The sequence below is a fragment of the Eupeodes corollae genome, chromosome 1 (genome assembly GCF_945859685.1).
Source record: "Eupeodes corollae chromosome 1, idEupCoro1.1, whole genome shotgun sequence".
In the NCBI taxonomy this organism is placed as follows: Eukaryota; Metazoa; Arthropoda; class Insecta; order Diptera; family Syrphidae; genus Eupeodes; species Eupeodes corollae.
Window position 1 is genome coordinate 223,389,601 of NC_079147.1, and position 26,404 is coordinate 223,416,004.

Sequence of the window (26,404 nt, forward strand, 5' to 3'; positions counted from 1 at the left end):
CGAGCACAAGTGGAAAGTGGCCTTACCGAACTCGGAGCGGGAAAATGGAGACATCTAGCTAGGGACCTAGCTAGATAGAGAAGTTTGTTGGGTAAGGCCCTAGTTCACACAGGACTGTAGCGCTACCTTAAGTAAGTAAGTATGAGGAGAAGTTGAAGTTCAAACTTAAAATACAAATATCTCCGTAAGCACTGTTCCTACAGGTCCCAGAGTCGGTATACTTGAATATTGGCGACTTATAGCCTATAAAAAAATCTGAAATTTCAGAATTGTGACCTGCTGTAAACAGTTAGCTTGGGACCAAGCTAAAAAAGCAGATAAACGTTGGTAAAGTGCATTTATATAAAAGCAAAACACAGAAGTGATTTCTTTTATTTAAAAATCTTACAGAGTTATTTACATATTGCACTGATTTATTTCTAAAATAAAATAGAAACGTATAAAAATATTTTAAAATAAAGCCTGGGTGTTCTACAAGTATTTAATACAATCATAATTATGTGCTGTTTTCATAGTTTTCCTTAAAAACTAAAGTCTTACGTCTAAATCAAGGAGTAGTGAGATTTCTAGGCAGCTTCTTTTTTGGTTCGTTTCGAAATGTTACTATCGGAATTCTTTTGCCGAGTTATTTGAGCGTGTGTTCTTCTGCGGCTGTGGACAGGTGATCCTGTGGGTGAAGAATTGCGCTTGGAATTTTTACTCCGCACCGAGTGAGCATGATAGTTGAAAGGTCTCTGAGTTATGGAGACTACTTGTGATGGTGTAGAGCTGGGTGATGGTTGGTGTTGATAGTACTGTTGGTCTGTTTGTTGTTGTTGATAGTCGTCAGCGTCGGTTTGGCCGTCTTCTGTTTGGTAGTTCTCATGGATGGGAATAGCGGTTGGAGGTGGTGCATGGCGCTCAAAAGGTTTAATCGAAGGCAGAGGATATTGGGTTGAGTGGTCCCTATTGTCTAATTCGGAGAAATGGACCTTGGTGTGGGTGCTTCTTGGATTGTTTTCAGTAATTGGGAGTGGTGTATCATCGTATCCCTGGGGTACAACATATACATTTTGATGCCCGTAGTCTGGCGTTTCCATGGCGTAGAAGTACATTGTTTGATAGGCTTGTCCCGCTCCAGGAGCATGAGCTGATTGATGGCCCGGGTCAACTGGCATATAGTAATACTGCTGAGGTTGTTCGCCATGAGCTTCTTCAGTGGCATACTGCTGCTCAACAACTTGGTGGGTCTCTTGTTGCCTGCCCTTGAAGCTTTGATACACATCATCAATGGCTGGGTAATGCTGTTCTGCATACCCATAGTTAGGTTGTTCTACCGCTGGCGCTGGTTGTTGGTGCTGTTGTGGTTGTTGTTCGTAGTGGACTTCTTGAGGTTGCTCCTGAACTTGTTCATAAGAATGATATTGCTGTTCTTGTTGCTGTTGATGTTGCTGTTGTTGCTGCTGTTGTTTCTGATGCTCTGCTTCTTCTAGAATTTTAAGGTATTGGGCAGCACGTATTTCCAAATATTGCTGCAGAAGACTCTGTAAGTGGGTTGCGTATTTGGTGGGTCCAGGAATTCGAAGAACAATAACAGGCTCATTGTATTGATGATAACCATGACCTTGGTCACCACCTTGTATTTGACCAATTGCCTGCTCTTGTCCATGGCCATTGGCTTGAACATCTTCCTGTTGGTGATAATCATGTGGTCCGAGGTCAGCTTGTGACCCAACAAATGGAGCTTTGGTGTCATAACCCCCATTTCCATTCTGCTTTAATTCATACGAATAAGATGGAATGATAGATATAGTGGATTGTTCTTCTTCTTTGATGTGATATCCTGGCGCCGAAGCTGGAATGTCATGCTGTGAGTATGGATAGAACCTAAACGTAGGTTTGGGGTATTCATAGCCACTGCCACCTGATTCTTGACCATTGTAGTATCCATAACTAAAGAAGTAAACATTAGTAACAAATGAAAATATTTAAAAAAATATTAGTCATACCCCAAATCACCTTCTACGGTGCGCTTGGAATTCTTGGCAGTTGAATTGTCTCGTTCGACTTTAATTTTGATCTTATCCCCATGCAACTTAAACTGTTTATCTAGTTCTTTGATAAACTCTAAATCATCAACTGGTAGATCTTTGAAAGACTCTATTGGAGATTTGATGATCGGTGACTTTGTTGGTTTCTTCTTCAGGGATGTAACTTTTTTTGGATATATTTTTTCGGGAGACTTTTCAAGTAATTTTTCTGTGTCCTTATCTAATGATTTCAGAGCTCCTGAAACTAAACTTATCAGAAGTAAAGTATTTATCTGAAAGTGAAAAAATAAAACTGTTATAAATAAAGAATCAGTGAAATTAAAAAATTGGATTTATTTGTAAAGTTTTAATTTCAATAGCTGGGTATTTGAGAAGGTTTCACTTTTGAAGCTGTCACCTTTTGACATTTGACAGGTTAAATTTAAACTTTTACTAAGTCCCAAGTCAAAACAATTGTTTGTCGACTTCGTAAAGCATCGCTTGGAGAAATTTAAAACTGTTGGAATAAGTTTTGAACAAAAAACACAAGCCTGTTGATCATCAGTTCGCTAATTGAGTAATGAGACGCCTTTTCAGCTTAGCTAAGTTTCATTAACCTAGTTGCACTTTCAATCATACTTGCCTGTTTGCATACTTTTGATATATATACAGCTTACTAAAGAAGTTGAGGGTCCTTCACTTCAAGTAGAAGCTCATATTCTACCAAATTTAGGTGAGGTCGGCTGTAAAAAATACTAAGACCCTGGGAGCCGAAGGCATATCAACCAAGCTATTTCAACTAGGCTGATGGACACCTTTACAACCAACAATTCAAAAAATAATAGTGAACGTATGGGAGGATTGGGAGCTAGACAATTCCCGGAAAGGTATCATCTGCCCGTGCACAATATAGGAGATATCACAATATCCAGGAACTATAGAGGTATCACGTTCCTGCGTTCCGCCTATATCTTACAAGAACAGATAGCTTTACTTACTAAAGGTAGAGTCTGGGACAGACCTGGGTCTCAACCAACATGCGTCTCGAGCCCGCTCGGTCCCCAGCTAGATGTCTCCAGTTTTACACTCCAAGTGGGTTGAGGTCCTCTCCCATCTGCGTGCACAACCTGAGTTTCGGTCTTCCTAAACTGCGCCGTCCCTCGCAATTGGATTCCAATTTCTTCCCTGATGAAGCGTTGATTATCATTCGCTCTACATGACCCGGCTATCTGTACAGCCTGTACAGTTCGTCGTTGTGTCTTCTCCTCCACTTTCCATCTATGCAGACGGGACCAAAAATCACCCGAAGAATTTCACTCTCGAAGCATTCTAAGTAACTCATCTTTCTCTGTCATTGTCAAGGCATATTCGCACAGGGATGATAAGCTTCTTATAGATGGTGACTTAAGATGCTGAAGGGAGGACTTTACTAGTCAATTGCCTTCTAAGTCTAAAGAAGTAGCGATTTGCAAGAGTTGTTCTTCGTTTCGCTGGTGTCGTTGTCTGTGTTTATGACGGTGCCTAGAAAGACAAAGTCCTTAACAACCTCGAAGTTATAGCTGTCCATGGTGACGTCCAAGACGTTGTTGTTCAATGTCCTTTTTTGATGACAACATATACTTTGTCTTTCCCTCATTGAACACTAAACCCATCTTGTTCGCTTCCGTCGCAATGCTCAAAAACGCTCCACTGACATCACGCTTTGATCTTCCAATTATGTCAATCTGCGTATCCGAGTAATTGGATGGACCTTTGGAAGATTGTGCCTCTAGTGTTGACGCTTGAGTTTTGCACAATTCTTTCCGAAACGATATTGAAGAAGTCGCATGACAGTGCATCACCTTGTCTAAAACGTTTTTTGACATCAAATGCATCGGTGAGATCTTTTCCGACCTTGATAGAGCAGCGTGCATTCTCCATCGACATTCTGCACAAACGGATAAGTTTGACAGGGATGCCAAAACTAGACATAGAGGTCTTCCCTAAGGATGCTGTCATACGCGGCTTTAAAATCGATAAAGAGATGGTGGGTATCGATTTGAAGCTCCTGGGTTTTTTTCAAGATCTCCCGTAATGTAAATATTTGGTGTATAGTGGACTTTCCTGGCCTGAAGCTACACTGATAAGGACTTATCAGGTTTTTGACGAATGGCTTCAGACGTTCAAACAATGCGGCAGAAGCGAGCATGCTACTCTACTACTACCCCTTACCAAGTTATCGTCTGCTGCTTTGAATAATTCAGCGGCGATGCCGTCAGCTCCAACAGCTTGTCTGGACTTCAGTTACTATATATGTATGTACCTTCATTCGTCGAGGTCAGGTGGGCGGAATTCCTGTTTGACGTGTCACCTAAATTGAGTGGTTATAAATTCCTTACATCGGAACTCGATTCGTCATAGCCGTTACTTAATTTCGAAATGTGGGTTTTCCATATTCTCAACATAGACTTAGAACCGTTGTCTAAGATGTTCCGGTGATCGTCTTTACAGGCTTCGGTTCGTGGCTGATACCCTTGGGAGGTTTTTTCTTACCTTTTGATAAAATTTACGAATCCATTCCTGTGGTGTCATCGCTCTATCTCCTCGATCGCGCGCTTCTTATGCTCCATTTTTTCTATCTAAGAAGCCGGTGTTGCTCTTTCCTCTTCTGCTTTTAGAGCTAGCGAGCAGCGCCGTTTTGCATGCCTGTTGCTTTGTTGCGTGCGCTTGCCAGCATTCCAAACCAAGGGTTTTGCTGTGGTAGCAGTATGAAGGCTAGCAATTCACAGGCGGCATCTCTGATGGCTGCAAGGCAATGTTTTTCAATGCCTAATGCAGGCAGCAGGACTTCTAAAGAGGTTATTAGAGAACTCGATCGGAAAAGGACATGGCAGCCTGTTGTGATTGTAGCCGTCTAACGTCGACACTTCTCACAGTACTTAATGGTTTTGGCTTGGATTGGGATATCCGTAGCCTTACCTTGGCTACAACGAGGTAGTGGTCCGAGTCAATGTTGGCCCCTCGGAATGTTCGGACATCCTGTTTACTGGAGAATTGTCGTGCGTTGATCGCAATGTGGTCAATCTGGTAGACAGTTGATAGTTCCGGAGGTTTCCATGTCCACTTGAGGATATTGAGATGTGTGAACTGCGTAATAACTACCAGAACGTCTCGTTCCGCAGAGTAAGCGATCAGTCTGAATCCGTTGTCGAAATTGGTATCGTGCCGGCTCTATTTCCCGTTTAAACCACCAAAGATGTCTTTTCTTCCTAGCTTGGCGTTAAAATCTCCTATAACAGTTATTTTGGCCTTGCAGCAGCTTAAGGCTTCCTACAACTGTTCAGCTGCACGTGGTTTGTTAAGGTATTTAACATTTTAGGTTCAGATCCGAAGTTCGTTCTTCTCATTTCGTTTGCTTGGTTCGTCATCAGTAAATCCGTCCGTATCAGAGGCTTGTTGATGCTTTGCAACTAGGATATTATGTTTTTACTTGGTCGGGAAGTCACCCCGACGACACAACCACTAACCAGGAGGCCCAGATTCCCAGTATAACTAAATACACGGGGAGCCGGATAATCCGCTTCTTATGCCTGGACTCCGAATATGTTGTAGAAAAACCTATTGAGGCTTTTTTTCTTTGAATGAACATGAACACCATCAATTACCCTTGGCCAGACTATGTCATAGTGTCTCAAATAAATTAGCTGGACTTTGTAGGTTGACCATGACCAATACAACAGACGCGGGATAGTTAAGCCTGTCTCCTCTTCAACCTGGCGTTGTTGAAACAAATTCTGACTCCTATAACAGGGACTTTGTCACAAGGGGAAGTTAGATACTGGCTTACGCAGATGACATCGACAATATCGATCAGGCAAATCACGAAATCTTTGGTTGCAAAATGAAAGTTTGGTCAAAAAATCTAAGTAGCGGAGCATGAACTTAAAGTAATGCAATCCTTTAATTACCTTGGGTCAGCAATTGCAGACGATCACAACATAGAAGAAGAAATATGCGGGCGACTGCTCAAGCCAACAGACCCTAGTTTGCTTTTTAAATTTTGAAATCTTACCATAACTTCTAAGCTTCTGCTGTACAGGGCCATGATTTTGCCATCACTCACATATACATTCGAGACCGGTGCTTAGAAAAAGACGATGAAAGGAATGATTATTCTGAAGACGCTGCAATCATGAACGTTACGCAATCTACCTCGAACGTCGATGAGCAAAGAGGAACCAGCCCGCAAAAGGCAATGCTTATTCTGGAAAGATGCAGGATAGACCAGGAAGTCCGAAGACTTGGAATGCAGGTTTGTTGAATAAGGCCAGAATGATGATGAAAATTTTCACTGTATATCGTATTTGTATCCAAAAGTCTGAACCACTTTGGAGAAAATTGGCTTAAAAATTTAATTAAGTTATTAAGTCCAGCCTAAGACCATACTTAGTGTTTTTGTACATTGAAAGATATAACAACCTACAGAAATCTATAAAACCCATTACACCTGTGAAAATAGTATCTGGGCCAATCCAATTATTCTCTCATTTACTAATAAAAATATAAAAAGCCAAGTCATGGTTGAAATTACTCGAAGGTACCGTAAAAACCTAAAGATGTAAAAAATCAAAGCAAAGACAATTTCACATGATATTCAGAAGCAGAGGTAAATCTTTCTGCGCAGATGCAAATCCACACCAATAAATCAATGAATCTAATTATGCGACGATTTTTTCCTCAAGACTTGTCATTTTTTATTGAAAACTAAACGATCACTCGATCGTTTATTTTATTTGCTCATAGAGATAGCAGCTTCGTTTCGAGGCTTGAGTAATACAAAAATTCCATCTTCGATTGTGTATAAATGCTGCTGAGTTGCTGCATTTTTTCCCACTGCACAGCACACATGATGCAAACAAATGCAATGCAACGCCATCCACCATGATGGTTTTGGTGACGACCGACGCGACTTCGAAACACAGCGGCGGTGGCGGCGATGGCAGATGCAGATACAAAAATGTATGTAAATTTAATATTTCTACTATTTGTATGTGTTTCCACAATGACAGCAAACAAAACATAAATTAAATTGGAAAGTCTCACAAAAGCTCGATTAGTCTTCTAAAACGAGGGGACGCTGAGATGCAGATGCTGACGATGATGTTGATGCAACTCTTCAAATGCACAAGACAATTATTATTGTGAATCATTTGTTCGATAGATACATTAATTAATTCCAATTTAATTCCAATCTTAATAAGATACAGTCGCTGCGCTGCACGATAGTATTATGGCATACAGGTAATCCATGACACCAAAGATCCAAATGAACTGCATTGATAGACGCCACCGCTGGACAGACCAAATACAAAAACCATCATCGTTCCAACACAAAAGATCGTCCGTCGTCGTCGAACACTCGTATGCAGTGAACATTAACTTTGAAATTTCAAAGTCGCAGTGAGAAAAATTACGAGTAGATACTCCAAAAGACAGTCTCAATTTAGTCTGACATGGCCATACAATTGCCAGGCCAGCTATAGCCAGCAATGAAGCTCTGTAAACGTAAAGCTCTTGATGGAAGCCGAAGTCGAAGCAGAGAACAAGTTACCATTTTTTAAAAACAAAAGTTAAATAACCCCTCGTTAGTGTTTTGGTTGCGTCATTATGTAAGAGCCTTGTATAGCACAGAGACACACAAAGACCGTTATAGCTTGTGGGCTTGTAAGCAAGGAAGGCTTTCAAACATTTAAGAGCCTTTTTCTTTAACTTCCTATATACAATTAAAGTCCGGTTAGTTAGGGTGCTTCTTCGTGGAGCCAGTTGAGTCGAGTCAAGTCGATTTTGCCTTAAATATGTTAATAGTTTTGAAGGTTTTTTTTTTAAATGTTTTCCTCCAGTTATGTGTGATTTTGGTCAAGCCTTCAAATTACAGAGGAAATATGTTGCTATAGGTAAGTTTTTGAGACTTGTTAATGATTAGCACAACACTTTTATACGAGTATTTTTGTATACAGTGTGTGGGTCGTTAAAGTTAATAGACAAATAATTGAATCTGTGTTTTGGAGAAAAAAGTTAAAATAAAACTAAGCTTTTAATTAAAAGAGACGTTTTTGTTTCCTTAGCTTCGGGATCTTAACCTCTCAGTATATTTAGAAATCTTAGCATAGTAAAATATATATGGGTCACTTGTGTCTTATTACTTTTTCTATGAAAGTTGTACAAGTTATATAAACGACACATTTCTCTTGGTTGATTGCACAGTAGCTTTGTTAGAGGTGTTATTATACATTTTAACTTGGATCTTCTGAATATGATTTTTGCAGGAGCTACATTAATGAAGGAGAGGAAGTGACAGTTTCTACCTTAAAATACTTTTACTGTAAAGATCCCAATTATTTAAAAATTTCAGACATTAATTTTCTCAAGCACTTCGTAGTGTCAAAGTGTTCAAAGTCAAATATCGCCTACTTTTAAAAAATGTCCTTATTGCATTTTAGAATTATGAAATGAGGCTAATTTTTAGCTGTTGGTCTTAACGCACTTTACTTACTTAATTAAGGTGGTGCTACAGTTCTGTGTGAACTAAGGTCGCACCTAACAAACTTCTTTGTCTAGCTCGGTCCCTAGCTATATGGCTACAATTGCGTCCTTCACCTTATCCGCGGCCTTCCTCTTCTGCTTTGACTTGTGAGAGCGAATTCGAAGACTTTCCCGGCCGGCACATTAGTTTTCATGCGTTCTACTTGACCCAGCCCCGGCCTTCTCAGGCGTAGTACTTTTATTCTTGCATACAGTTCGTCGTCCCATCTTCCCATCCACTCACCTTCTATGCCGGGATCGTTGACTACGGGAAGATTTTTCTTTGCAACGACCCAAGGTGATTTCGTCCGCTTTTGTCATATTCCAAGCCTCTTTACCGTATTTCAGGATGGGGATTATGAGGGTTTTATATAGCGGTTCTTTGGTTGCACGAGAGAGGGCTTTGCTACTTATTTGCTTTCATAGCCCAAAGTAACAGCGGTTAGAAACAGTTATTCTTCGTTTGATCTCAGCGCTGGCGCTGGTGTTGTTTTCCGAATTTATTACGGACGACAGGTAGACAAAGTCCTTTACTACATCAAAGTTACGTCTGTCGATGGTGAATTTTGATAGAGATGTTGAAAGTCCTTTCTTGATAGGATTATGTTCTTTGCTTTGCCTTCAATAACCACTAAGACCATTTTTGCCGCGTGTGTCATGAATACTCACAAAAGCCCCATTGACAGCGTAGTGGTTTTTTTTCGATTGTAAATTTTATCAGCAAATGCGAGGAATATGGAAAGACTTTTGAATTGTAGTGGCTCTAGCGTTGACGTGGGAGCTCTGCAGTATTCTTTCAAGGACAATATGAAAGAAATCACATGACATTCCATTCTTTACAAAATTCTACCGATTTGCGGTTTGTGATAAAGTGATTTCATACGCGTGTTCGGTGTTAAGGAAGTTCCCTATTCCGAAATCCTAATGTTATCGAGCCCAACACTGTGAATGTAAATAGACCGACGACAATATAGAATGGACACACCTGGTGAGTTTTCGGAAAGTGTGGGAATATCTAATGAAATTCTGGGTATGGAGAAGGTTGCCCCTCTTTCACTATTTCGGCTATTTTGGACAGAAAATTACCAGAACAGTTTATATTTTCAAACTAACCTTTACGCAACTCAATCTGGAAAGACTTATACAAAACCCACTATAACTGAAGAGCTTAACGTTTTCATTCCGTTGAACTTGGTGATGATGATATACAAAAAAATGCCAAACTAGGATTACTGATATCCAGCACCTGATTTTCATGACAGCTATGTCTCGAAGTTAATGAGCTTGAATATATTTATTTGGCTTCTGAATTATTTGCACGTGAATGATAGTAGCGTAATGGCTGACAGAAACTACCCAGATTTTAACAAGCTGTATAAAATGAGACCTCTACTGGACATTTTATGAAATAATTTTCGAAACAATTACAAGCTATTAGAAAGAATTGATATTGATGAGAGTATGATAATGATATAGTTTAAGCGAAGGATCTTTTTGAAAACATTACATGCCAACAAAAACCAACAAAACGACGGTACAAGGTATGCTGTATGAAGTTATGATGTTGACAGAAAATCACACAAGTGGTGGCACAGGATTTTTTTCATTTCCTTAATTGTTGTGTGTTCAATGCCCTTTTAAATTATAAGGAACTGCAGGCCTTTTGCACGGACCTAAACCCATTGACTCTCAGACGAAACGTATACCAGGGTCTTCTGGCGCCAACATATGATAGACACAATCAAATGCCTGATTGGACATGCGTTTATTAAACGCCACAAGCTTACAGTCGCAGAGGATATTCGTCTAGAATGCAGTCGCCACAACCACTAAGAAGCATTTCGAGAAGAAGCAGATGTAGCAGAAAAGTTCCTTCTTAAAGGAAAAACTTGTTTTGCAGATTTTCATAACAAGTAATTATTAACTTAATTTCATCTAAGAAATATTTTTTAATAATAAAAAGTATAAACAATCCCTCATAGTTTTTTTTTCATCAATACTCATGGTGGTTAGTGTTGTTTATACTTTCTCTTATATTTTAGTCGATTTTAATCGTAGAGGTAAAACAGTCATGATGAAATATGCTAAGTATACAATCGGGATTGAAAGAGTTAACTATTTTCCTTACTTTCTTGACCAGCGCGTATTTTCCATGGTGATCCTGCACAAACGGGCGAGTTGGGCAGGATTGCCAAAATTACACTACTAGTTCGTCGGAGTATATGCGGTCATTTATGCGGCCTTAAAATCGATGAAAAGATGGTGATTGTGATATTCCCATTGATGCGTTTCTCTGTTATAACTCCGTAATAATGAATGTTTACTTTTGTCAAAAAATGCCCTGTTTTCCATTATTATTAACCTTATATTTCTTTGTAGTACCCGTGGCATGATGGTTAGTGCGTTGAACTGTTATGTCAGAGGTCTAGGTTTCGATTCCTGCCTATGCCATCTAAAGTTTTTTTCACGGGGCCCTAGTTTTCAACGGACTGTTGCGCCACCAAATTTATTTCTTCAAAAAGGATTCGAATCCCAATCCCGGTTAAATGGCTGGTCTTATCTAAAGTCTCCCAACATCCCCCATTTTGCTTTTTATCCACATTTTAAATGGATGAGAATAAGGGAAGGTGCAAGTATGATCACATTGGAATATTTACATTACTAACTTTCATATGTCGATCTAGCTATCTTTTCCAGTTTCAATCGCAAAGTTGGTTAAGATCCTCCTATGCGTCTTTCCTCAAGGTTCCATTGAAAGATTTATCGGGATGTAGTGTTGATGATCATTCGCTGTACATGACCCTTTCATCTAAGTCATTGGACTTTTGTTCTGTTTTCCCCAGATCAGTGTCGCTTTACAGTCCACAAAGTTCGTCGTTGTATCTGTTCCTTAACTCTCCTTCTATGAAGACGGGACCAAACTCATCCGAAGAATTTTTCCCTCGAAGCATGCTGAGTCGTTCTCATCTTGCCTTGACAGGGCCGTGATTATGAGTTTCTTACAGAAGGTGACTGTATTTGATCGAGAGAGAACTTTACTATAACTACTCAATTACCTTCTAAGTCCAATGGAAGTAGCGATTTGCAAGAGTTATTCTTCGTTTGATTTCTGCGTTGTTGGTGTCGTTGTCTTAATTAAAAGCAGTGCCTAGCTCGATAAAGTCATCAACTAGCTCAAAGTTATGGCTGTCCTTTGTCATATTTTGTCCATGACGTCGTCATTTAGTGTCCTGTCTTGATGACAGCATATAATTGGTCTTGTCCTTATTGACCACTACGCTCATATTCTCCGCTTCCTTCGGAGTGCTCAAAAAACTACCACGTATCACTCACATCACGCTTTGATCCTCCAATTATGTAAATACCATCGGCGGCGTACCCTAGTAATTGGACACACGTTTGGAAGACTGTGCCTCAAGTGTTGACGATTAGGTTTTGAACAATTCTTTTCAGAACTATGTTGAAGAAGTCGCCTGACATTTTCCATCGTCATTCTGCAAAAACAGTCAAGTTTGAAAGGAATGCCAAAATTAGACATTGCAATGTAAAGTTCTTCCCTATAGATACTGTTACAAGCGGCCTTCAATGAATAAATGGTGGGAATGGTTATCGATTTGAAGTTCGTAGGTTTTTTCCAAGATGTGCCGTAATGTGAACATTAGTTCCATCATGGACTTTCCTGGTTTAAAGCCACACTGATATGTAACTATCGGGTTGTTGACGAGGGACTTCAGACGTTCACATAATACGTGAGAACAGACCGTAAAATCAATTTTGAGGAGACTGTAGTTGGCACAGCTAAAAATGTCTTTTTTCTTGAATATTTTGGAAGATTTATTCATGTATGCAATATAAGCACGTGACACACTATTTAAGGATAATTTTTAATTGTATGTCTAATAATATACCACAGTTGGAAAATTGTAAGAAAAGTGATATAGTCTTTAATAATGTTTTTTCAGTATAGCTGTCAAAAGACCCTTTAAGTTTATATAATTCAGGCTAGTGGTTAAATTTGTCGTATAATATACACTGCCGGTCATAAGGCTGGAACCAAGCATTTTTGAGAAGTAAAACGATATTTTTACCATTTCATGATGGGTTATAAAAACAACTATGGTTAATGAGAGACTATTTTGTTAACAACAAAATATAAAATATACTAATAGGAAATATTAAGTTAAAAGAACTTTTATGACAAATTGTTAATTGAGTGAAAAATATTAATATAAAAATGAATAAATCAACGTTGTTTTGTGAGTGCATACATTTTTTTGCCGGAAAAACGGTACACTTTATAAATTAATTGTTCTTGATTGAATGTTTATTAAAATGTGCACGAAAACATTTTTGACAATGGAGGAAAGGGCAGGAATAGATGTGTATTGCTCTAAAGGTTTTTCATGCCTTGCTATGACCCGAAAAAAAAGGGAAGTTATCATTGTATAAGCAATTATTTCTAAAACCATCATCTTACTCAAAAAATTATAAAGGAGACACTTCCTCTGCCTTAAAACTTCGCGAAACGAGAAGTATCCTTAGAATTATCTTTATCGGCAGCTAAAACTAGGGAGGAAGATAATGTTAAGGCCAGCTTATCCAACCCCAAATGCACGATGTGCCATGCTGAACACTTAAAGGGCCTGAAGCTTAGGGGTTCGCGGAAGAAAACATGAGCTTGGGTGTACAAAATGGAATGATAACAAATGATCTGCGGAAAGTAATTTTTTCCGACGAAAGAGGAGCGGTTTTTAAACTGCAAACATAGCAGTGATGGAGGCGGTATAGTCTAGGGCTGAATTTCAATTTATATTGCTATAGACTTGGTAGTCCGAAATACCAAATGACTACAAAGCATCGCTGGAAACAGTATTCCCCAAAATTACCGAGATTTTTGAACCAATTCTATGGATTTTTCAGCAAGCGACCACTTGCTTCCTTAAACACCATATTCCCCGGACCTTAACATAATTGAAAATGTGTAGGGCTAACTTACACGTAAGAATTTGCGTGAGTGAAGCAATACGATGACAAGGAAGCGCTAATTTATGGTATCAAATTGGCCTGGAGTGAGGTTTCTCTGCACTACTTTAAATCTTTTTTATAAATCCTTAAAAGATAGAATTTTTGAAGTTATTTTGAAATCTGTTGGAAGCACACATTATTAAAAACCTAATAAAAGTTTAAAAAATATAACAAACTGATGTGCTTCTAATCTAATGATCTGATTTATTTTCGCATATTCTTGACTCAATCAAAAATTTGTCATTAAAGTTTTGTTAGCTAAATATCTCCTGTACCCAAATTTGTAATTTTGTAGACTTAACTTAATAACTAATTATTCGACTTATGTTTTCAAGTAGTTAAATAGCCCGCGAAAAATGTTCTCATTAATTAAAAAAGAAAATCAAAGATAGTTTATTTTTAAATTAAATTCATATGAGAAGGTTTAGTTGTTGAGCAAATGAAGGCAATTATGAATATTTTAACTACACGACACAGGAAATGTAAAAATATATACCTAACCAATTCCATTTTTTCGATCATCGATAGTTAAAATACCTTTATGGAGCCCATAAGGGTAAAGTAACCTCTTGTAATTGGTAAAGTAATGTTGGCCAATTTAAAATGCAGCAGCTCAAATTAATGAGACACATTTTTCTTGCAAAATTACAAGTAAAATTATGTATCTATGCTTCAGTACAGATATAATATACATTGCATTGCAATTCATTGAATTAATTCATCACACGAGAGAGAATTGAGATTGAAGTTGTTGATGATACAGATGAATGTTATCGTGATATTATTTATTTCTCATTGTGGGTTTGGCTTTGCATTGAAATTCGAAAACAATTTTGTATAAAATATTTGGATATGCACGCGTTTTTAATTCGTGAGAAAACTTTTCTTAAAAAAAATGCAATTGTTTTACGAAAGATATTTAACTATAATATGCGATCTATGTTACCTTAAGTTTAGTTATGATTTCTTCATCTTGAATAATTTTGTTTATGATTTAAAACTTGGCAGCTTGGTATACAGTATCACTCTTTTGTCTTTTGGAAAACAAAAATTACACATTTTGACAGGTTAACATACATATAGTTAGGTACTCCTGAAATCAAGCACATATCAAATAAATGTAACTTTATGGTGCAATGAAATAAACCCAAGTGAAATAAGACCAATTTTTAACACTTTGACAAAGTAAGAAGAGTTCAAATATTGTTTAGAAATAGGGTCAAGTATAGGCCTTTTTTGCCAAATTGAATCCAATCTTGCTCCAACACTAAATTACATATAGTGTGGCCAAGAAGGTGAATTGCAGAGCCAGCATATCCTCCCATAAATTGTATAAATAAATAAATTGGATGGTGGAACCATCCGTTGAGAACTAGGGGACCTACAGTTTTAAAGCTGAATCCGAACGGCTAATTTGAGAAAGTACTTTTCATGACAAGAATTACTCTTGGAAAATATTTCAATTCCTCGCAAGAGGCAGTACTCGTGAAAAAAAACTTTAGATGGTATAGGCAGGGATCCAACCCAAGACCTCTGGCATGACAGTCGAACGCACTAACCATCATGCTACGGCTAAAGAAGAAATACTCACCAATAATTCCGCTACGTCGTAATGCAAATCTTTTAGCTGTTCTTCACTCCAAATACTGCAGTTTTCCTTGTTCACGTGCTTATTCACTCAAAAATGACCTTTGTCACTGAAAATAATTTTTTGTTACAAAAAAGTGAATCTTTTGTCGACTTTTCAAGGACACATTCGCCAAAAGTTCAGAGTTAAGATAGGTCGATCGGTTTCGATTCTTGCACCTTTAAGCGCCTTTACACCTAAATTCTTCCCCAAAAATTTTCTACGAAGTAACAGAGGCCTGATTGCTGGAAACGGTGCCGAATCGATCATTACTATCATCACGGTCGTTACTAACACTATCAGCTATATTTTCTCGCATTCTACATTAGCGTGTTGGTTATTTAATGTCCAATAATCTAAATCTTGTGCGAATTATGCCGAATAACCGCCTCAGTAGGTCAGTTAAACTGACCATAAAATGAAATAAGCTATCGGTGAACTTTCTTAACGTAACATGCATTGTTCGTTATGAAGACAATTCATGGTTAAATTATACTTTTATAGAGTAAACTGAAGATTTATGACACAGAACATGGAACATGCGCTACGTAAACAAGAGTATTACAACTAACTTAAATATTCGGTATCCCAAGTCAGGTTCAATATATTCTTCAACAAGCTGAATTGTCAATGTCAAGGTGGTCCGAAAAAACTGGTCCAATTATACCAACCTCAAAAAATGAGACACTTCATCTGTGCAGAAAAAATAAATGTTTACAAAGAACTTGAAATGGGATAAACATGTCGACAAGGTGATAAGCGGATTAAAATCAAGGAACAACGCAATAAAATTGATCTGTTCAAAGAAAAAAGGACCACATATGTATAGAAACAGCTCTTCAAATTGCTAAGGCTCTGATGGAAGTGACACTTCGACACAGCTTAACCCTCCTTATGTGGACTACAAAAAAGAAAATCGACGCAGCTATAAACTGCAACAGGTGCGGTTAGATCGTCAAACGTTGAAGCACTTTATAGAGTTGAAGGAGGTTATGTATCTTTGAAACATCTCATTGAAAAAAGGGCAAACAATCTTTTAAGCAAAGTAATAATAAGTCCAGATATTTCTTCAAACACAAATAGGAAAAGTAACTTAGTATCTGCTTTGATTCCGAATTCCCCCGAATCGCTCTAGAACAGGATGTGATAACAGTGTCTGACAACGCTTCACCATGGAAACAAAACACTCTACAGCAGAGACTGGTGGCGCCTAGCCAAGGAGATAAAAAACCAAGACCAACATGTGATGGCTGACATAACAGCTTTGGAATTTCAAGCATATAGAAATGAGCAGCACACTTAATGTAGCGAACTACGTCGAGGACTCAACATTAGATATGCCATTTTGTGTTGGTGAATTAAGAAATATGCTTTTTTCGTGGACTTAAAGGCAGCTTTTGATAAAATCTCCAGACAATTATTAATGCTCAAATTACATGAAATGTTAGTCTCAACTAAATTTGTAAACCTGCTAGAGTGCATATACTCTGATACTAAATCAGCAGTCTGGACAGGAAGGGAGTTATCGGAGTACTTCGAAACACTATATGGGTTGAAACAAGGATGCCTTTTATCACCTTTACTTTTTGCTTTAAATATAAATTATTTACATGCGATTATTGAAAGTCTTAATATCGACAGCTTAAATATAAGGTTGTTGCTGTTGAAGAGTACTGCGCCAATTGGAATCTCGAAGTGAATCTCCCAAAATCGGAAATTATGGTCTTCCGAAGGGTGGCAAGCTATGCAATAGGGAAAAGTGGATTATCAACGGAGAAGAAATCTGGATTGTACTTCAGTATCTTGAACTTTTTTAAGCATGTAGAGAAAAGAAATGCAGCAGCAAAGAACAGTATTAACGCGACAAGGCATTGTTTTTTGAGTAAGCAGAATATCAACTTCAGTTCAAAATGGAAACTTTTTTTGGCAGTATGCAGAGCTATTTAAACTTATAGTGCACAAGTCTGGAGTTTTGGATCTTTTCATAAAGTGGATAAGCTACAACGATACTCTCTGAAAAGAGTTTTAAAGTTACCATCATGCACTCCAAACTATGCATTACCTATTTAAACCGCTGAAGACGGGGACTACTACACACTGGACCTTACAAAATATCATTTTTAAAAGCTAGATGCGATCTTATCTCACTCAACGGAAATAGGCGTGGACAGAATCTTTTACACCAACGCGACGGTTTGCAAAAAGTAAATCATTGGCGCGCTTATAATGTTGTTCACCAGGCTCAACTTCCAGAACAACTTTAGCTTGGATACCCGGCCACTGCGGAATAGAAGGTAATGATCCCGCTCATCTTGCAGCAAAACAAACTATTCGCAACCCTTAGATAGTTGAGTATCCTAAACTACACCAGCTTTTGAAAACAACTTTTACACATTTTCAAAAGTCAGAGCTTTCAGAAAAGTGGCCAAGCGCTCAAACCTTTCTTCGAAAACATCAACCCTGCAACACACATGTCCAATATAACCAATCTTTTAGCAGAGAAGAATGTATAAAAGTATTAAGAGTTAGAATAGGAAAAACACTGTTTTCTACAGTAGTCGTGAAGCTCCAGAGGAATGCTCAAATATTGTGAAACACCTCCTACAATCTGGCATATTTTTGTGGAGTTTCCTGTGACGTAGTTGAGACACTGTCTAAAACCTTAGATCCATCAAATGTCAACACTATCCATCGAATTAAAGCTGCCATATCCGTCCACCAGAAGTTTGAGGAAATTTAATTAGTTAAGTTGATTTAACTGTTATCTTTTCAATGCTAAATAATGTACACATATGGTTACCCTGATGCCTAAAATAAGTAATTTATATATTTAGTTTGTAAGTTACTTCAAAAAAAAAATTCCCTGAATTCAAAACCGGACGCTACTAGTTTTTTAATTGATATGAGATTTGAATGCATCCCAAAATTGACTCTTTAACGAAGAAATTATGTAAATGGTGATGTTATAAAAAGTGCATAATTTTATAAATGTTTCCATTCAAATGAAAGGTGTGGTAACTTAAATGAACTAATACAATTTACATGATATTATATTCCCATAAATTCCCTTTGCGCGATCGCGAAGCTTGCAAAGTCGGTGGCGACAACCGACAACCGACAAGTTCCACCATGACAGACTATTGACTATTTAAACTTTATTGGCTGCCATTTGAAACTTAGAATTACAAATCACGACCAACAAGACCAGAGATCTCTTTTATCTCATCCGCTTTTATAAGTAGCTTTAGACCTCCAGCTCCAACTCCAACTGTCATGTTATTTAAGTGTTGTCCATGCATCGTCTGTGGCTATCCGCAAAATGTGTAACAAAACTTTATGTTCGATTGTGTACGAGTATTTTGGTCGCTTGGTCAGAAATGTTGCAATTAAATGTTATGCTAATAAGTGATATACATTCTATTCATGTGGCTTTCAAAGATCGGCACTGTGATCACTGATCACCTTGCACAATGAATTCCAATATAAACTCCAAATGGCATTAAACAAGCAAGAGATAGAGATGACTTACATAATTATGGCTTATAGGAAAATAGCTCCTTTATACGTTTACCCACTGTCTGAATGGGACATGGCTCTTAAATGCTGCTCCAAGCACCTGCTTGCATATGCAACCTGCATAGACATACCCGAGCATAGAGGAGTGGAATTGTATTGTATCTGACAATATGATGACTTCTGTGGCCCAAGGCTACTGTTGGGGTCTGATGATGGGGAAGCTAGGAAGTGAAAGGTGGCTTATTGTTCAGGAGTGCTACCATCATAAAAATTCAAACAACAACAAAAAAAACCATTATGAATCATGATAAGATGAGAGAATGAGGTACATTGAACTGGAAACATGTTCGTTAACATGCTGAAAAACAGGTGACTTGATCTTGTAAGTAAATAAATAAAAATGTTGATTCTCCTTGTCTTGCGAGTTGTGCTGAAAATTTCTTTCTTGTTTGTTTGTTCAAATTACCTATAATAACACTTGAACCAATCTGACTATATTTGGAAAATTCGTGTAAATGGATTTTTATAACGGTGATAGTTTCTTGATTGGAAGGTATATATCACATCTTGTTTGTGAGGCATTGAAATTGAAAACTGTCACACAACCTCTAAAAATGACATTTACATGTGCATGAAGTGCAAAATAAGCCAAGGGTTGTTGCACTCACAAAAAAAAAAATTAAAAATATAGAAAGAGGATGTTCCCTTGTTAAGATAAAAGTTTAGAGAAAGTCTACGTCCAAGGCTTGAGGAACAAAATGATTCCTATCTCGTAGTTGGTGCTGCCGTAACTTATTGAAGTCTCTTCGAAAGTAAGAGGTCCCGTCAAAAATTCATATATCGATGATGACATAGACATTAAAAAAACATTATAAACAAATATAGATAAATGGTTTTTAATGTGGCAACACCTTTTTGGGAGTTGGTCTTTTTGACAGCTATCACTTGGTTTATGTTAATTTTGGTTTACTATTTCATTATTAGCACAGACTTACTGTTGAATAACGTTTGGAAATTCGTTATCAAAATAATGGTTCGTCGTGAGCCTGTGGCGCGGTTTCCAGGATCGACCTATTTAACACAGCTGTACTCTTTTTTGTGGGGCCATGTGAAGTCGCTTGTTTTCGAAAGTAAGCCCTAGACAATTGTCGCCTTGGAAGGGGATATTATAGGCGATTTATTGCTGACATACTGCTCCAATTCTTCCAAAAAGTGGTTAAAGATAGTGTAATTTATTCAAGCCCGCCAAGGCAGCCACTTCACCCAAATTATTTTCAAAACATAATTGCAAACCAATATCTTGATAACAAAGTTAAATTCTTGACTATAACATTAAATTTTATAAGTTCTATTTCTTCTTGAAAACCACACGTCTAAAAAAAAAAAAACATTTTTTTCAAAAATGTCTTCTAGGTAGCTTTCCTAACTTTATTTATGCGGGCAAGGGTTTTAGGAGCGACAGCTGTTTCAAACAAAAAATAAAATAGTGAAAACATCGATGTTTTAAATATTTTGCTTCAACCGTACTTTTTATCTAAAACTACTCAAATCAAAATCAAATGGGGTGGCGCAACAGTCCGTTGTGAACCAGGGCCTAGTGACTTACAACTCTCAACCATTCCTGTGTGCGAGTACTGTTGTCAGGAATGGAAGGGACCTACAATTTAAGGCCGAATCCGAACGGCTAGTTTGAGAAAGCACTTTTTCATGAAATTAAGGTGGCACAGGCAGGGATTGAACCCAAGACCCCTTGCATGACAGTCCAACGCACTAACCATCATGCCACGGGTACTCTAAAACTACTACAAGTTCTTTTATTGAAAAACATCAATATTTTAAGACGTTTATATTTTGTTGGTAATAATGGAAGACTTCAAAATACGATATTATAATTATAGGTCTAAAATGGTAATGCTCTTAAAAAATATTGTATTATATACAAACGATGTATCCAACTCACAATGATTTGTAAAAATAACGTCACTTGATCACCGTGATAATGTCCCTTGTTTCCGTCATATCGTTTTGACGGATTATGGTCTGGTAAACTAAATCTTAAATCAATTCAACTTTCGCCAATAGAAAGGCTTAAAAGTATACCCGAGTCCAACTGGGCCTTACTTTCAACGCTACGTGACTAAGAGATTTGTTCTTTAGCCGTACTGACCGAATGTGGAATGCATTACAACACTTTGTCTTTTCCTGTCATTGTTAACATTTTTTTTTTCGATGGATATATTTGAATAAAATAAAGATTTTAATTAAGGATCCATCATTTATCGAAGATTTAAGAAAACTTTTACTTTTTTGTACATTTTTCAATACTATTTCAAATTTTTTGAAAACTTATACCTCAATCCTTATAAAATTGAATATTTAACCTACCTTAGAAAATCGATAAAATCTCGATAAGTTGTTAGATTTCTCTTTGAACGAACTATGCTAAAAGTGTTTTTAACAGAAAAATGCAAAACTAACTAATACTCGTACATCGTCTTAATAGTTCTATTTTATGAAGTTTTTGGAATGTTTATTAAAAAATGTTACACACGGGATATTTTTAAAATCTGAGCAGATGGTTGAAATCAAAGTTTGGATTTGTTTTCAGCACTCAAAATTTTCAAAACTATGAAAGTTTTGAATTTAATGTTTGGTCAAATCTTCACATCAAATAAAGACTCCTTACCTCTGAGAATTTCCAGAAACTGAGAAAGGTACCGAAATGATTTAAACTGTACCTTTGAAGGCTTTGGTCTATATTTTGAAAAATCATCATGAAATGTATTTTTTTTAACTTAGCCTTAGAAACACCGTTTTTAGTTGTGTAGCATTTTTAAGAGGACATATTTTAAAAACCTAGGGCCCATTTACCTTATCAGTGCGCAGTTGAGTGAGTGAGTCTTACAAGCGATCAAATCAAATGTAACTACTTCGGGATGATGGCACCCGGAGATAATAACGAAAAAGTGGTTTTCGTAACTTTTGACGCTCTATAACTACGGCACGGACACAAGATTTTATAGGACTTTTTATTCATTTTTTTTTTGTTTGGTTTTGTATACCTGTAATATGCCAAAGACACAGTGTGAGCATTAGGAAAAGAGGGAAGGGTTGGATAGGAGGTTTCAGGGAAAGATAGAGTGTGTCAAAGCGTTCCACATTCGCGAAGTACGGCTAAAAAATTAATCTCTGTACTTCATAGTACGGTCGAAGTTGGGCTCTAGGGTTAACTGATGGGCATTACTAGAAGACGGGTATAACGGATAAATTGTTTAAGGGTAGAAATGCAACTGGCTATTTCACTAGAGCATAGTTCGTTAACATAATGGCAAAAAAGGGTGAGGCAAAAAATCGATATTCGAGTGACGTAAACGAGTTGATGATGTTAATCACCAATCATTTTAAAAGCTCTTTTTTAAATACTCTCCAAGAGGCTTAAATAAGTTACTGGAGCACCAACCCAGAGATCAGAGTTATATTCAACTTTCGGACGTACATATATAGGTTTTGAAGATTGAGCCAGATCAGACAGAGAGAAACATTTCTTGCAACGTCTCAAAAAACCTAGACATCTTGCGGCATTTTTGGCAACATCGCGTATGTGATCACTCCCCAAAAGATGGTTGCTGATGCACACTCCGAGGATGTCAAGATTTTCCGTTTCGTTGATGCAAGTGCCACTCATAGATAGTGGAAAAGAGGGTTTATCTCGCTTTAACGATACAAGACAGCATTGCGTTTTCGAAGCGTTGAATTCTACACGATTTTTTATTTCCCATTGTACAATGCTGTGTAGGTCGGAATTTAATGAGCTAATCATATTTTGCCGTTGCAGTTCCACATCCGAAGAGGAGGGTTATGAGTCTGAAAACGAATATGAAAAGCTTAGAGTACTGTAATCAGCGAAACAATGTATTGGATTAGAAGTAGCAGACAGGATATCATTTATAAAATGAGGAAGAGGGTCGGAGAAAAAGGGAGCCTTGGGGCACACCAGCATTTATTTTATAAGTTTCAGACTTGAATCCCTCCAAAACAACTTGTATTGAACAGTTCGAAAATAAATTTCTAATCCAACGAAGGAAAGATTCTTCGATACCGAAAGCACGCAATTTCGATAAGAGAGCTTGATACCAAACTCTTTCAAATACTTTTGAAATATCAAGTGCAATAACCTTACTTTCTCCAAAACGATGTAAAGATTTATTCCGCTGTTCGATAAGATAAACCATGAGGTCACCAGTGGAGCTATTGCAACGAAAGCCATACTGCCGGTCATTAAGAAGCTTTCGTTCCTCAAGATATTTCTTAAGCTGATAATAAATCAGCGTTTCCATGACCTTAGAAAGAAGGTACGTTAGTGCTATCGATCTGTAATTTGTGGGAGAAGAAGATTCGCCTTTTTTGGGATTGGCTGAACAAATGCAGTTTTCCAACTACTCCGAACGAGCCCAGAAGAATAGAAAAGATCGAAAAGCTTACGCAGTGGGTTTGCTAGCGTGGAAGAACACATCTTCAGAATAATAGCTGGGATACCATCTGGGCCAGCGGATTTATGAATGTTGAGATCTTTAAGAACTCTCGTCACGAGTTCGAGTACAAAAAAAATTGGTCCCATAGAAACATTTACGCGTTCAAGAACTGGGGGAGTGATGACACTATCTGGTAAGGTGGAATTTTCAGCAAACTGCCTTGCAAATAAGTTGGCTTTATCAATAGAGCTAACTAAAGGGGTGTCATTGACAACAAGCGTAAGAACCGAGGAAGAGGAAGAATTTCTCATGTTTATAATCGAAAGTAAATTTTTACCAAGTTGTAGTATTAAGTTTTTATTTTTTGTAAAAAAAACTGTCAATTCGATTTTTCTCAAAATTTTACTAAATATTGACAACAATATTTCTTAAAAGATAAAAGTAGTGTAAAGCCAATATCTAAAGGTTTTGAAAAGATATTCGTGTCTAAAATAAATTTTTACCAACTTTGAATAATTTTTTTTACGTTTTTAGTTTTTTGTAAAAAAAACTGTCAATTTGATTTTTCTCAAAATTTGTCCGAATATTGAAAACAATATATCTTATAAATAAAAATTAATTAGAAGCCATAATCTGAAATATTTAGAAAGATATTTGTGTCGAAAATCAATTTTTTACGAACTATTGTTAGATTTTTTTTTAAAGTTTTTATTTTTTGTAAAAAAAACTGTCAATTCGATTTTTACCAGATGTTAAAAACGTTATTTTTCGTTGCACAACATTGTTTTGGAGATAAAATCTTTTTGTTTTCGTAAAATTTTCTAGGAGACAAATTTCTTTTTTCATTTTTTTTTTGATTTATAAAAAAAAACATTTATTTGATTTTTTTCAAAAAATGTGCTTAGTTAATTCAAGTCTCTAGGGTTTTTGATTCATGAGATGTTTAGGGTTAAGCAATTTGTTCATAATATAATATTCTGGTCCGTTGTGAACCAGGGCCTAGTGACTTACAACTCTCAACCATTCCTGTGTGCAAGGAATGGAGGGGACCTACAATTTTTATGTCGAATCCGAACGGCTAGTTTGAGAAAGCACTTTTTCATGACATATTTTTAAATTGCTATGGTAAAAAACACCCACTAAATTTTCTTGAGAGCCCTTTCTGCATCTTCCTGTTTTATTATCTGTGTAAAAAAATGTATTTGAAGTCGATATCTTATCTGGTTCTTGAGCTATGGACGACGGACAAACGTACGCAAAGACATCTTTCAAAAAATCTTTTAATTTGACTCTAGGGACCTTGAAACGTCGAAAAATGTCAAAATTTTCAATTTGACTAATCGGACCCATCACAATAACTCCTATAAGAAGTTAATTATTTAAGACATCACTAACAGGAAGTTATCAGTGTGGGCCACATCCGACCCTCTTTTATAATTTATTTTTCAAATAATTTTGATGTAGAAGTACATTTTGATTATTAAAAGAGGTTTGAGCTGATTCCCAGTATTAAGTTATTTTGTAATAAGAGAATCCGACATGTTTTTAAAAAATAAGTCTTGTCTTTAGACAGAGTTCCACAACACAATTTAAACACCATTCTAGTCATTTTATATATTTTACAAAAGGATTATAAAAAAAAGGATAATTGAACCTTGAAATGCAAGTAATATCTTTTCTAGAAGAAAATACTCGACCTTGGTGCTCGGTTTCATATTCTACTTTTGGCCGCGAGGCGAACTTTCACACATAATCAAAATGTGGACTTATATCCTCTTATAACATTTAAACATGCTCTTTAAGTATTGTTACATAAATCGCCTTTTTATTATAAATCTCCTTTTATCTGTTTTTTGGCCCAAATCTAACAAGAAACAAATTACGAAATATTTCAAATGGGATGCTCTTAATCATTCGAAGATAAAAGTACAAAAATCTCTTAATGAAACAAAGTCAGGTAATAAGTAGATTTTATTTTAATAAATGAAACTCATTCATCAAGTAATTTTTTACAGCCTTGAACGGCTCCACACAACGTTTTTCACTTTTTTAATTAATTAACCATCAAAAGCAGCACAATAATTACCCTCAATTTGTAATTTTAAAATTTACTAAAAAGAAAAAAAAAGAAACATCAATTCATTCCTTTTCACTACTGGTCAGCGTTTTCGTATGAAAACTAATCAAATCATTACCATCATCATTACACGACTTCTAACAATGCAACTTATTTAACGATCAGGTTTCACTTTGCCATTCAGCAAATGATTGTAATCTTAATCTTCCCCACACCAACCGACACACTCCTAATGATAATGAATATATCTGCAAAAAACACAATTCACCTTAACAAGATGTTCATCTCAATCTCAATCTCATCACCATAAACTCAATTAAATGAAAATAAGAAATAAAAAACACAATCAACGCGCAGAAACAAACGCAACTGAACCATAAAGCAGAGGCGTCGAATAAGAAGACGTCCAGTTTGCAGTTTTACGTTTCCGGCAGTCTTAATAGTTTTTGGTGAAAATTGGATTCACGGAATTTGTGTGAATTATGTAAGTAAAAGTTTTATCCAAATTCTGATGGCTTCCAAAAAGAAATAGTATTTGAAATATTCACGTACCACAAATATCCACTGCTTCATATTGTATCCGCAAAATGTTTCACTTTCTTGTTAGAAAAATCTTTTTTCTTTATTTCTTCAAATAATGGTTTTATGTCCTTTGCATAAGAGAATGTTATATAAACACTGAGTCCATAAAATCACACACACACACTCCAATATAAGTTTAGATGCAAGATGCACGCTATCTGAGATCGCGCGTAAAATAGAAATCACGAATGTGTAAAATGTTAACGGTAACAGGTCTCACGATCAACTATTGGCTCTGCAGAAGTTGTAATTTGCTTTTATATGCCCCATGCCCCATCCACTTGTGAGTCTTGAGTTTGTTTGTAATAAATTGTAGTATCTTTCAGTGGCGAGGCGTGACTTATTTCAAAACGTAAGTCGGAGAAAAATGAGCGACTAGAAAAAAATATCAGAAATGTACTTACTGAAACGTACTGCTGAAAAAGATGTTTTTGTAATGGGTCCGATTAGTCAAATTGAAAATGCTGAAATTTTTCGACGTTTCAAGTCGAAATAAAAGATTTTTAGAAAGATGTCTGTGCGTTCGTACGTCCGC

At 36.8% G+C, this 26,404-nt stretch overlaps 1 protein-coding gene across 1 annotated transcript; it reads right to left on the reverse strand.

The window, feature by feature from the left end:
* Positions 1–343: 343 nt before the first annotated feature.
* Positions 344–26,083, reverse strand: LOC129939076 (putative uncharacterized protein DDB_G0268364). The gene is made up of 3 exons (XM_056046942.1): positions 25,840–26,083; positions 1,989–2,302; positions 344–1,932 (listed from the first exon to the last, which is right to left on the reverse strand). Exons 1-3 carry the CDS (start codon positions 25,858–25,860, stop codon positions 567–569), a joined length of 1,701 nt encoding a protein of 566 aa, XP_055902917.1. The 5' UTR covers positions 25,861–26,083; the 3' UTR covers positions 344–566.
* Positions 26,084–26,404: the final 321 nt, after the last annotated feature.

Coding starts and splice junctions, on each gene's coding strand:
- LOC129939076 (XM_056046942.1), bottom strand. CDS start 25,860: ATGAAGCAGTGGATATTTGTG. Junction 2,303..25,839: donor TGAAGCAGTGGATATTTGTG/GTACGTGAATAT, acceptor TTTCACTTTCAG/ATAAATACTTTACTTCTGAT. Junction 1,933..1,988: donor ACCGTAGAAGGTGATTTGGG/GTATGACTAATA, acceptor TTACTTCTTTAG/TTATGGATACTACAATGGTC.